General features: G+C 41.4%; 1 protein-coding gene across 3 annotated transcripts in view; it reads left to right on the plus strand.

The window, feature by feature from the left end:
- ARHGAP32 (Rho GTPase activating protein 32) overlaps nt 1-13,690 on the plus strand; it is a 260,901-nt gene that overhangs the window by 191,972 nt on the left and 55,239 nt on the right. The window contains exons 12-13 of one of the 3 annotated variants that reach the window (XM_074927288.1): nt 4,164-4,214; nt 6,858-6,932. The exons of the other annotated variants lie outside the window; for them this stretch is intronic. Of the exons in view, the coding sequence (XP_074783389.1) occupies nt 4,164-4,214; nt 6,858-6,932 (126 nt within the window). The remainder of the gene's footprint in view (nt 1-4,163; nt 4,215-6,857; nt 6,933-13,690) is intronic. 3 annotated transcript variants of the gene reach the window in all.

Below are 13,690 nucleotides of genomic sequence, written 5' to 3' on the forward strand. Positions count from 1 at the left end.
TGGGCTGGGTTACCCCGCAGCTGCCAGAGCCGAACGCCCTGTCAGCACAGGCCAGGAGGGAGGCCCGGGGGCGGGGATGGAGCTGCTGGAGCACCCCGGGTGCCTTAAGGAGCATCACTGCCAACTGAGAAACTGGATCTTTCCATGTCGTTCCTCCGGAGCCTCGCTAGGCACTGCATTGCTGGGATAATGCAGAAGAGATTGTATTTTCCTCACCCATATTCCATGCATTTAGTGAATTCTAACCTATGGCTTAAACATTTCTCGTACACTTAAAATATCCACATCAATTAATTTTCTCCCTCTGTATTTGAAACATCAAGATTGGCTTTTCCCAAAGAATAAAGACTTTTCCAAAAGGAACCACTTGGAGCTTTTGTCCTTGCTCAACATCAGCAGTGTAGTTCATCTAGAATTAATGTGAAGTTTTAGATTTGGGCTTGATAAGACATGCTTGTCCACATGCAAACTTTATTTTCTTTAGTCAAAATATGATGTGTAGAGCATCTAGGACATTTTGTATCTGCAGCATAAAGCTCTTTGCCATGGAGGAATTTACAAACATAGAATTCCTTGTGTTGTTTAATTGTCCATAGATTTGGCTGGGTTGAGTAATCTAATGAAAAGCAGATGGAAAGCAAAGAACTTCCTGCCCTGCGTTTTTATTATTATTTATAATTAGAGGTTTTGATTTGCAGAAGTGAAGGGGACAGCATTTTAATAGAACCATAAAATACTGCAATGGTCTATAATGCAGTACAAATAATGTCTGAAGATCAAATGAAAATTAAAAACAGGGACTGGGAGAGGAGGGTTGGGTTTAAGTGCAAAACTCTGCTTTTAGAAACAATATTGTCTTTGACTGTGGAAGTACACACTTACACCAGTGACAACGCAGCCAGTGCCCGAGAGAAATGAAAGAAAAAGGACCATACAGGAAAATGGTCCGTGTTATTTAATTCTGAAGATTCAAAGCAATAAGAAAGAATTATTGGTTTTGCCTCGAGTCAGCGCTGAATTATATTTGACAATGAAGTTTGGATTGTCAAAGCTGTCATCTCCCAAAATACTGCTAGGGGTAGGTATGCTTGCAGGGATATGTGTATACAGGTGTGGGTGCCAGTGCACACAATCACCTGAAATTTAAAGTCAGGCTCATTATTGCTTAACAAATTCGTTTAGCATTTTCCTTTTTTCAAACTTCATATTCATGAGAAAGTCATACGAGAAGAAGGGGTGCTCAGGAGGTCTTGGAAGTTACCTGTTGGGTAGTATTTTCCCTTCAGTATTGTACTAAGCCCATGCCCCCTTTTTCTCATGTTCATTGCTGTAAGAAAACGCTTTTCTCTTTTTTTCAGGTCTGTTTCTGTTTATGTAAAAAACACTGTAAAGATCCAGGAAGGTAGTGTGGGCTCACCAAATCCCAGTTTTCTTGAGTACTTGCCTTTTTTTCTAAATTCTTCCTGTATTCTTACCTAGATACAATACTGTAATGATAAATTCTTAGCTTAAATTATTGTATTGAATTGATACTTAATATTTCATAGCTATTCCATTTACTGACAATTTAGCTGAAATTCAGTACTACAGTAGATGGAATCAGCTCGTATTTATAAAGATTTTTAAAGAGATACAGGATGAAAGGTTGCATTTGAATTTCAGATATTTGGCGAGAAGTGAATCTTTCAAATATTCATTGTGCTGCTTAGAAGAAACAAAGTGAATAGCTGTTTTGTTTTTTCCTTCGAAGTGAACATTTGGGAATTGCCTGTAGATTGTGGCTGTGTTTACTCTTCTCGTTCATTTCTGTCCACTTCTGGTCGGTCTTTTCTGGGAACAGTGTGTATATGTGTGTGTGTGTTCATACCGTCCCCACTCATCCTTCTGGCGTAGGTAACAGTCACAGGCAGCATGTCTCAGCTATCTCTTTCAGCCCATTCTTTCTCATAATTCTGGATATCTGTAGTTTAACAATATCTAAAATCACATCTCCTGCTTCACCTCATACGTGCAATTTGTTTCACATCTTTAGCATCTCGCTGTGCACCGAGCGTGCCTTGGCATGGTCAATTGTTTGAAGGTTTCTAAACGTGTTTGCTGCTGGGGAGCATCTGGTTTCAGGGGGAAGCAAAGAATAAAGATGCAGTTTGCAGAGGGACGGTTAGAGTTTAAGTGACAAAATGGGGGATAAGAAGGTGATGTTTCCCTTTCTTTTTTTCAAAGCAATGAGCATTTTTAAAAGCTATGGGGTCATTCTCACCAGTTCCTCGGTCTTGCTTAGGACAAAAAAATTAATAACCCCAGCAGCTCTGCCAAACTTGATGGAGAATTTTTCAAATTCCTGTCTCATCCATTCATTTAATTTAGATTTAACAGGTTAATATACTCTTACGATATGCAACTAAGGGCATAATAAAGGGTACTTGTTAATATTACAAGCTGTTGTAAACAATTTTTTTTAAACATAAATAACAGATTAATTTGAATCAGCATGCCAAATACAAATAATTCACCGAACTTCAGGAGGATTGAAATTTATGGAATGAATATATAATATGAAATGTCTGGATCAGGCAACAGACTCTGTTCTAACCTCCTGAAGACTCTGGTACGGCGCTGGATGAATTAATTTTAACTGCAAGAATGCAAACTGAGTTATATTCATTGTGTTAGAGCAATCATAACAGACCCTTAAGTGGTCATGGCTGGTCTGAAACAGGCTAATTGCTAATCCCAGGACAAAACAGATTGCTTTTGAGGTTTTTTTAAATAAAAGTAAAAATCAGGAAGAATAAGGTTCAAATAGAACTTAAATTCTGCAGATGCCTGGGTTGAACAGCCATTTGACACCGATGAGTGCGTAATGTCTTAATTAGTGTTTTTATAAAGAAAATATGGAAAGATAAAAATGTATGTAATTAGTACCAGTCTCGTTAATCTTATGTAAACAAACCAGTTGTTTGGCATTCAATGTGCAACTGTCTCATTAAAGCCAAATGAAATGAAAATTTCATTGAGCCAAACCAGGTATCCGTTTCCAGTGTGGAAGCAGACGGGGCATGAACATACCGATGTGCTCAGGGCCGCCAAGGACAGTTCTTGATGCAGAAGACAGAAAATGTGCTTTGAGTATTAACAGACCTAAGGGCCAATCCTTCAAGAAATCACGTTCTCTCAGCTCCTGTGGAGCTCAGAGCCGTAAGCGGACAAAGATGGGCATGAAGGGCCAACAATTTGGGTGTAAAAGCTACTTCTTCAGGAGACTTGCCCGCATCTTTGAAATGAGCTGTGGGTGTTTCTCTAAGGCTTTGAAAGCCACCATGGTTCATCCTGGCGGGCCAGGTGTTCGGGCAGAGACTTCAGCAGGATGATGCCAGCTTGCTTAAACCCCAGATTTGAGCTGGTCTGATCTGTGGGGAAGTTGTTTCCTGGACTTGTGTTGTCTGTCTTCCATCCAAAAAACAAGCTAATGCTTGGGGCTGAGGCAGCACAAGCAAGCCCTCTCCCTTCTCTGCAATTAATGATTTTCAGGGAGAACACCTTTTGTCAATAAGAAAATACAGCTCTGAGACAATTTTGCTTTTCGTTTTCATAGAATGCATAATAAGATAAAGCAGTTTTCTGCTTTAGCACCATTAGAAGTGGAGGAAAGCTAAATGTGTAAGGAACCGAATTACGCAAAATGTAAATTTACAGATCTGGGAGTCATTTTCTTTTGTAAATGGTTGGCATTGTCCGTCTATATAAAGAAATGTTACATCTTCCAGCCCTGTTTCTGACTCAACAAAGTACTTAAAGATGGGTTTAACTATAAACACATGCCTAGCAGACACTGGAAGTAACGCAAACAAATCCTGCGCTTCGCTGTGTTGCTCAGCAGGGATGGGCCTTGTGCTAAAAGTTCAAACTCGCAAAATGTTTGGGGTTTTTTCTTGAGCTGGAACACACTGGGTGGGGAATTCTTGGATCCTGATGAATTTCCAAAGTGTTTAGGGAATAAAGCACCAAACAAGTTGAAGGATTGGGTCTGTGGTCGTATTTTGCTCGTGTGTAGCCTAGCTGAGCTTTATATGAAATTAATCCATTTTCAATGGGTACATGTTTTAACCAACTTTCTTTTGTTTTGTTTTTTTTTTTTTCTTTTTTTAATTATACCTTCCCAGTCTCCCCTGCCCACGGAGCCCGTCCAGCATCCTGGAGCTACTTCCCCCCTTGTACGTTTTCATTTATTCCTTTTTTCTCCTTTCACTCTTTCTCTCCTTGTCTCTCAGTGTGTCTTGGTTTTTTTCCTCCTTCTGTACATGCAAGTCAGTAGCACTGATGCTTTAAAGGATATTCAGGGAAACCAAAAGAAACCTTTAGTCTAATGTGCCTTTTTAAAAGCTCTTTGGACAGAAAATAATACAGCAGGGAAACAGAGAAACTGATTCTAACTCTTTTCTGTTGGAGATGATGGAATCATTTTGAATCAATAAAACCATAAGTGAAAGAAATTAAGTGCCAGGCAACCAAATATGAACGTCAGTTTGAAAGAAAGAGAAGTTAAAAGCAGGTGACAGAGAGGAGTTAAAACACGGCTCTAAAGTTCGTTAGAGCTTGAAAATCTTCAGAAGCAAAGATTCGTAGTTTTTAAAAAAGATCAGAAAATGCTGTTTGTGCTTAGCATCTCACAATACCCAAAGTGAAACTGTTGAGTTATGTGGGAGCTGTTTACTTACCCAGAGAGTCCTGCTTCACGTTGCCATGGTCTTTTTAAATCCCGTTAGTGCTAATCTAAACCTCATAGCAATAACCTAGCGTCAGTAAAATTGGAGACTGTTCCCATAGATCTAACATTTTTTTACAGTAAAGGTCTCATTTACACACATTGACTCCCCCCAGGGTGTTGTTTGGAGTTCGTAAATCAGTCTTAAAACTGGATATGCAAATTCTGTATATAGCAAATTATATAGTGTGTGTATATATATACACACACGTATGTATATGCTTTCCCCATGCACACACACTGTTGGCACAGAGACCGTGCACCGAGACCCCTGTAACGTGGGAAACAGGCACGTGGTTCCTATTCATGATACTTCCTTCAGGAAAAGAATGTTACTTGACAGCAAATTTCTTGTTTCTGGTGTGAAGGCTCGACTTTCTGAGCGCTTTCCTGAGCGTGTGCCAACATTACCCAACGCTCTGCAGACAGAAAGGTAGAGACTTCAGAGGGGAAGGGGAGAACAGGGTTTGTATTGCGGGTGCGATCATGGAGAGCGCGTGTGGTGGGGCTTCTTCCGCTGCACGTATCCGAACCAACAATAAGAGCCAGGAATATTTAAATTGGGGTAGAGTTTTTAAGAATGAAGATAAAATTTATTGCTGTGACTGGCTATATCTGCTGATAAATAAATAACCTGCCAGAAGGTTTGGGAGGAGCCAGAATAGCAAAAGCTCCTAAGATCCTTTGGACATACAGGTATGGAGAAAGGATTTTTCTGAGTTCTTTCCTTTTTTACAGTCAAGTTCCTTAAGTCCGTGAGCCCTTCATGGGCCTGCTAAGGCTCAGTAGTCGTTAGCTTCAGATAATCAAGGCAGGGTTGAGCTTTTTGCTCTTTTCTAACATGAAAACAAAGAATGGCCAGATTTCTGCATTAAGCAGCCTGGAAGGTTGTTGTTGATCCTTTAAAGCTGCTTGTGAGAAGGAAGAGTTTACCACGAAAGCAGCTATAATGCTTCTGCTCAAAAGTATAAGGCTTATTAGTTGTTCTGCTTGTTTTTCATGTGAAATTCATTTCTTTTGACAGCCCTGTCCCTCTGTGAGTCATGTAATTGCAACAGAGACTAGAGACTTGGCCATCGCCGCACCCAGAGCATCGCTAGAGAGATCATGTGCCACATCCCTCACATGCCTCAGCACTCCTCTGTGGTCGGCACTGGTGGTTCTTGTTTATAATATTTCTGTGTACCAGAGTTCATGGTTGCACGTCGTCTATTACTAGTAATTTAGGAAGAGACTTTATGTATTTTTTAAGTATGGAAGCTTCGAGGTCCCGTTCAGACTTTGCTGGTGTTGGAGGGAAGTTACTTTCTGGGCTCATGAAGCAGCTTTTAGACACTGAAGTTCTTTTTTAGCCCTCAGCTTCCCCAGATAAAATGAGCTGAGATTTGAATAGGGAGGCAAGGGCTGAAATATGTTTTTAAAACTGGGACAGAGTGCCTCTGAAAATGAGCTCTAAATCTTAAGCCTCCCAACCATTCCAAAGATCATTATTGTGCAAGTTGCAGCTATGTTTAAAATCACTGATTCTTCCACTAGCATTTGCCAACCTAAATTGAGATCTCTTTTACATCAGTTTTTAAACTCTTTTTACAGTGCAAACTTCATTTATGGTGATCTGTGTACATAATACGTGTCTTTGTGCTGGAATTGAGAATTAGCCTGCACACACTGTGGTCACACCTGAGCCACCTTTAAACCCAGTTGTTCAGGTACCAGTAGCATCCGCCTTCATCCTCAGCAGCTCAAGTTTTCTTGGGATTTGGGTGTTTACTCAGCTTATTTCATCTCACCTCATCTTTTTTGCCATTCATCCTGTGAGCTTGGCATATCACTTCGCTTAGACTTCTTTTTACACCTAGACATTGCTAGTTAAGAATACTTCAGGTCTAGAACACGCCAGAAAAGCAACACCTTAGAATGCATAACACAGAAATCTGGATTTCTCTCGCACTGTGTTTTTCTAATTGCTGTCTCTACAAATTACATGGTTAGTCTCCTGCAGTTTGTTCCAGGAGATATTTTAACTTTGTCCTTTCTCTTGCCTTCTGTCTGTCCCTCTGCCCTCTTCCCACCTGACCTTAATTATGTGCAGATTTGGAGATGGATAGTGTAAAGCCAGGTTCTGCATATGTTACAGAGGCTCTGAACCAGTCCCAGCTGAGCTCAGGTAGAGCCCATTATGTACAATTAGTCTCTCAGTGTCCTAACCACGTCTAACACTGTACGTGATAGCAATAACCATTTACTAACACCCTAGGTTTGGTTACAGAAGCTAGATGTAGTTGAAATAGTTAATTATTAATTTTTCTTTATTAATATCTGTTGGCTAGAAAAGCCAATGCCTGATTCTTAGAATTCGCCCTCTCACAGGCAGATTTTCTACAAGTGTTTTCATTCAAGTCAGCGAGTCCAAATCTTAAGAGTACTGCTCAACGTATCTGGGTCTCGTATTGTGAATGCTCTGCAGTATCAGTGGCTACGTGGCTATTAGTCTGTGTGTCATAAATTAGCTGCTTTTTTTTTTTTTTTTCCCCTGACTGCTGAATTTCTAAATATAAAGTGTTCTTCTCTTCCCAGGCTTTCAATTTGTGCCTCAGAAAGATCTATCCAAAGAGTGTGCCAAACCCTATTTGACCATGTTCTGGAGGAAAGAACTTGCTTGAATAAGAAAGAAATGTGGTTAAATACTATAGTTTTATGGCAACATAAATGACCCTAATGTGTACCCAGTTGCAGAGTGATAGCAGAAAACAACTGTGTTGTGTTGTCATCGTCATGACAACGTCGCTTTAGCTTTTCAGAACTAGCATTAGGTAAAATTAAAGTGTTCTAGTGGAAGTAACAAACTCAGATAATGTCTCTGGTATGTTTTATGTACTTAAACAATTTGATTGTCAATTACTGAGAGGTGTTTGGTAACAGACATTTCCATTTATTTTGTTTCGTTAAATCGTATCTGGACTTCTCTTTTCATGGATCTCTTAAGTGCTTCGAAAGAAAATGTAAGTGGAATTTTTGGAGAGACTTGAGTAGCAAACTGTAAGTTTTGTTTTCCAGCAGACCGGGTCAGGGCTTTACAGTAAGGCAGGCAACACGTAGTATTTCTTACAAAGACAACGTGTCGTCCTCTTACGTCCCTCTTTTCGTCCAGACCCTTTGTAGTGAGATGGAAATGACTTTGCAGAGTAGCTGTACCTTTCACAGAGATCATCCTGATCTCTTCTTTGGGTGGAATGAATAGGTTAATGGATATTTGGTATTGAGGTGATACAACCAGTCGGAGCTCCCTTGAGTCCTGCCATCCACACTGCTGGTGTTACATTCCAGTTTGTCAAGGAGGCTCATGGTTGTGCAATTCCGTGATTTTGAGCGCTTGGTAAGTGTCAGGCATCTTTTCTAATGGCATTTCTACTGATCACTAATCTTCTTGTGGATGCTAAGTGTAAAGCTTCACCTCTGCTGAAATCCTTGCCTGTGTTTCCACTGTTACCTTCTAAAGTCATCAAAGGCAGATTTATTTTTTAACTGGGCTTTAATGCTTTATTTTACTCCCATAATAAATGTTGTATGTTTCCTTTTTTTTTTTTAAAAAAAAAAAAAAAAAACAAAAAAAAAAAGACATTTTTTAGGAGTATTACTTTGCTGGTAGTTTGCATCTTGAATAGATTAGGAATGCCAAACTTGGTCTTCCATAATTATGTTGCAGCGCTTGCTTTCAGTGCAGTGAATTCTGATAAAGTGCTTATTTAATCTGAATTGCTCCAGTAATTACCTGTTTTTAGGAGAAAGGGATTTATTGCTGTGACTGCCCCGCACTGCGCACAGCTATAATACACGCTATTGCAGTCATTAGTCTTTTTAGGTCTTTAAATTTGTGTACAGAATTGAAGTATAAATCAAAACTGCAGCAGTGTTTTCCTGTTAGTTTTTAATTTCCTTGGAGTCTTCCTTTCTCTGAGCTCTCCCTCCATCGTTTCAAGTGTTTTCTTCCACCGCCTTTTCTTCCTTCCCATTTTTTGGCAGAAATAGAAAGGGATGAGAACTGTGGGCAGATCTGTGGAAATGCTGCTATATACAGGATTCATCTGGTCTTCTATGAAAGTCGCACCATAAAATCTGTGATTCTGCCGGAAAAGTATAAGTTTGAGAGAACAGCTCCCTAGACCTGTGTGCTAGGAACAGACACCGACAGAAACTCTGAATTATAGATGGTGTGTTCTTCGGGCATGGGAATGTATGATGAGCATCCCACCCGCAGCAGCGTCTGGCCTGCAGTGGGTACTGAAGAGTCTGAGGAAGTGAATTGCACTAAATTTGGCTACGTCGACTTTTCCTTCAAACAGCACCGAGCCCGGGTGTTCTGTTTTGCTTTTTTTTTCCACGGTGGTTTGGGAGGAGGAACCAGGCAGGGCTCTGGTTCTGGGTCTGCTGTGCAGTTCCCACCCCCCCAGCTTTCCCCACAGTTGAGGCACAGCATTTCCAGTACGATCTGCACAGCCGAAGCTGCGAACCATCTTCTAAATGTCCCATTTTGCAAGAGGGCAAGTTTTTAATACATTTTCCTCTAGAGCTGCATGAAAAGCCACTGGAGGATTACTGAGTTTGCTCCGTAATTTATCGTTTTAGGAAGCTGCAAGAGAGTTGTAGATGCCAGTGTATAGTGGTTTTGGGAGTCCTCTACCAAACTGGGGCGAGTCGTGGATTTACATGGAGCATAAAAAAAGTTCTCAAAGTTAGAAAGTGTCAAATATTTTTTCTGCATGCTGCAGTGAACCTCTGACCATGAGAACATATTTTTATATGTTACTGGCTTTTGAATTTAGCCTTCTTTGGTGAATCTGAAATAATTTTCCTGTCCACCTAAATAAAATCTATAAATCTTGGCTATCTCATAAATGAGAGATGAGCAAGAATTTTAAGTATTTCAAATAAGTTCCTAAGGATACATAGCATTAGGAAGTCGGTATATTTTTTCAAGATTTTTTTTTCGTCCTTTTTAGTCCTTTAACAGTGCAGATGTTTTCTGACAGCAGTAGTAAGAACCAAGCATGCATTTTGGCAGTATTTTGTAAGCACCCATGGTTGTGTTTTTTACCCACATACTCTTTGGACTTTTAGGTGATGTTTGTAGTTGATGCAGTATTTGCAATCTGCACAGAAATAAATTTTTGTAACATTTCCCAGGTGCTATGGAAACATGTCTTGATGGTCGTCAGGTATTTGTGAATAAATAGGTTGACGTTTTCTTCAGGAGGCCTGGATTTGAAAGCATGGGAGCTTTTCCTGTAGAAGAGAAGGGATTTGGGGATTCCTGATGTGTTTGAAGGGTGCAGGGGAAGCAGGCTCAGAGGCTGGGGAGCCCTGGCAGGGCAGGAGGCTCCGTAGTTTGGGGGAAGGCCAGGAGAGAAGTCTGGACTCAACCTAAAGGGCATCTGCAGCCTCTAGAGACCCAAGATGAGGAGAAGGATACAGTTTGGTTCTGTTGTTTCATTTATATCTTTCTTTTTTTAGCTGTAGTAAAAAGCCTGTTTTCTAATCCATTACAAGACCTGCTTGTCTAAGCCCTCCCAACCCCCAAGAAGGGGGAGCCTTTGTAGTTTCAGAAAGAAATGCCATGTGGGCAAAGCAAGTAGTTAACAGGGATAAGTTACTTCACATGAGCATTGCCCTGCACCCTGGGTTCACACAAGTGCAAGCGGAGTGAAGGTGGTGATCGCTCTGGTGACCTTTTGGCTTCTTTGTACAATCTCAGTAACAGCACAGGTGTGGGGCACCAGGGAGTGAGGCCTCTGTCTCCAGCCGCAGCCCGGATTTGCACTAATAGCTGAGTCTGCTGTAAGTATTAAAAAAAAAATCCAACAACCCAAAACAACCCAAAAAAAAACCAAAAAACCAAACCAGAATGACCCTAAACACCCAGTTGAGGAGTAACACAGCTGTCCTGGCAGACAAGCCCTTTTGTCAGCTTGAGTTATGTCAAGGGGAGTAGCAGAGCTCTGCCAGTTGAGAAACATCTTCTATCAGCATATCCTGCATCTCCACTGGGAGGCACTACTGGTGTGACTGCAGCCCTGGAAATCAGCCTCCAGCCTCCTGAAGTCCCGGGGAAATGCCTGAAACACGGGGAGAAGGAAGAGACAGATTAATTTCTGGATTCCCTGTGCTGCAATTTCTTCCTCATGTGTGGTCACACACAGCCTCTGGGGCTTTCGGGAGAAGTTGAACCCATGGACGTAGCTTCAGGCTTCCCACATTTTGACAGGTAATTGGCCACATTTCCCAGGGAATTTTAATTGGAAAAGAAAATGAACAAGCGTGGCATATGGATCTGTGCAGAGTCTGTACGCATCAGTGCAGCAATAATTGTGTAGATCTGTGTGTTGTGTAGGTAAGAAAGAGAAGTATTTGTGTTTCTGTTATGGAAACATTCACAGTGGTTGGGGCTGACATGCTTAACCTTTTTCAAGAGGTTGAATCCACCGAAATAGGATGACTGCTTGTGAAGTAAAGCGGTAAAACTTGGCTGAGTGCAGGGGTGTTGGAGGCACCAATGTGCTATTAATAAGGCCAACTTTCTTTTCACATGTTCTGTGCTTCTTTCTCACACTGCCTGTCCTCCACTTATTCAGGTTGGGGGGTTTTGTTATTTTTAAACTGGATATTTTTTTCCTTTCTCACAAGTTTTGTCAAAATGGGACTTAACTCTAATAATAGTTGGCTTGAGCAAAACTCCACAGTTATGCTAAAAGCTTCAGGATCATGGGAAAAGGTAGCTTGTTCTGCTCTGCTTTTCTTCTTTTCTCCTGAATAATTCTGTAAATTAGTGTGGGAGCCAAGTTGTGGCTTAGAAATATTTTCAGGCAGCTTTAACTTGAGATGCTAGCATGTAGCTCTGATCTCTTCTTGCACTGGCATAGGGATTTATCAAGGGTCATGCCAGTGTGTATCTCAAATCTCCAATTAAACCTGGTCCTGTTAAGTTCACAAAGGCTGAGCAGCTCCACCATCACCGCCCTGTACGCAGAGGAGTGGTGCTTGGGCTCGGACTCCATCTGGCTCTCGTTTTGCTGCCCCTGGGGATCAGTGGTATTGCTACATCTGCAAGGAAGTGTCTGTGGGAAGCTATAAATTAATGTTAAAAGTGAGTGGGGCTGGAGAGTATATGCTGGCACATCCATGTGTTTGTTTGGCTTTCTTGGGCACGGCTATGGCCTAAGGATTGCCCATTGCTTAGACAGGATCTGTGGCACATTTCTACCAGAAATCCTACACAAGCAGCAAAGTCTCCCCTGTCTCTCTCTGTCTCTTCATCTCTCCCTCCTTTCCTTCCTCTCTCCCTCGTGGTGAATTTTACTGCTGCAATCTGCAGACCATAACATTACTCTGGCCTTTAAGGACTTGCTTCGCTAGCTCATGAATCAGCCTGTGTCTGTGATTAATTCAGAAGACTTTGCTGATCTGAAGCTTCATCTGCCGGATTTCATTTAAGAGCTCGTGTCAGCGCCGCGCTCATTCTTCTTCAGCGTTTAATCCTGTAACTGCAGTGGGAAATTTGCATCAAATTCTTTGACTTGTTCTCGTGGGAACTTGCTTTTGCTATAGGAAAAGGCAAGTGAAAGTCCTCTGCTACCCGCTTGGCTCTGTATTACATCATTCCTAACTATTTTTACCTTTGTAAATGGAATATTTGGAAGATTTTTCTTGCAAACCTACACAGCCGTGGCAGACCATGGCTACATCCACCAAAAGAGCAGGTGACCCACAGGATTGTCCAAGTACTCTGGGGCACGAGATCCTTTTATGTCAAACCTGGTCTCTGTAAACTGTGAATCAAATCCCATCACTCTGAGGTTATCCCACGGCAGTCTATTGCACACTGTGCTGTTCTGTCAGAGATTTTTTAATCTCCCAGTCTGCCTTCATCTATAATCTCAGTTACTCCCCAAAACCCTTTTTTAAAAGGGGGTGTGTGTCTCTCTATTTGGGGCATTCTTTTTTTTTTTGAGTTTTGAGAGTATTTGATTGCAGGATAAATCTAGCTGAGTAAGAAGCAGCATTGAAAAATACTGGCTGCCTAACTTCTAATAACGGCTTGAAGCTTCCTCCAGTGGTTAAATTTGCAAAACCAGAAAGTGGAAGAAGCTGCAGAGTATATTAATAACATTTTTTTAGGTTATTCTGCCTTCCCAGTGCTTCTGTTTGAAATAAATTTTGGAGGATAGGTTAAACTTCAGAATGCTTTAAAGACTGAATTTGTGACAAGCGTGTGGATGGAGCCTTTTGTCTGTGATTTCAAATGCTTGGGCTTGTTAGCTGTGTTTAAAAGACAGACATTCATTATCTACCTCTTCTGCTCCACTGCAAGCTGATGAACACGTAAATAGTGGAGAATGCATCTCTTACGCTTGCCTTTGTTACTTAAAATTGTCTGGCAAAAGAAATTAGGAACACAAAATGAGACCCACATGTGAAGATTGTTTTATTGCTTTCCATCAAATATTCAGAAGCAGAAGGAGGGCATCCCAGTACTGCCCAGTAGAGGGGAGGGCGAAGATCCCCTGCCCAGGACGGAGCCCATGAGCTCCAGAGCCAGAGGAGTTGTGTCCGTGATAGAGTGCCGTGCCAAGGGCAGACTTGGTGTTTCCAGGTGCAGAAAAGCCACATCCCTCGCTGCTCAGGCTTCACTCCTTAAAGAAAAGCATTTTGTAACAAGCGTTAAGTATTTTTCTTTACAGGAAGCAAAGTGCAGGTGGGGGAAAGGTGTGCCATTGTACACCACGTAGTAAAATACCTCCTCAAGCACTGTTGATTGTCAGAGCGATAATTTTCAGAGGTAAAACCCAAATCCACGGTTGAGGGAGCTCTGTGTTCCTGGTGATGCAGCTCTTCTATTCCTGTCTGATTAGCAAAAATAGGTTTGTGTGA

The sequence above is a fragment of the Athene noctua genome, chromosome 26, assembly GCF_965140245.1.
Source record: "Athene noctua chromosome 26, bAthNoc1.hap1.1, whole genome shotgun sequence".
NCBI lineage: Eukaryota > Metazoa > Chordata > Aves > Strigiformes > Strigidae > Athene > Athene noctua.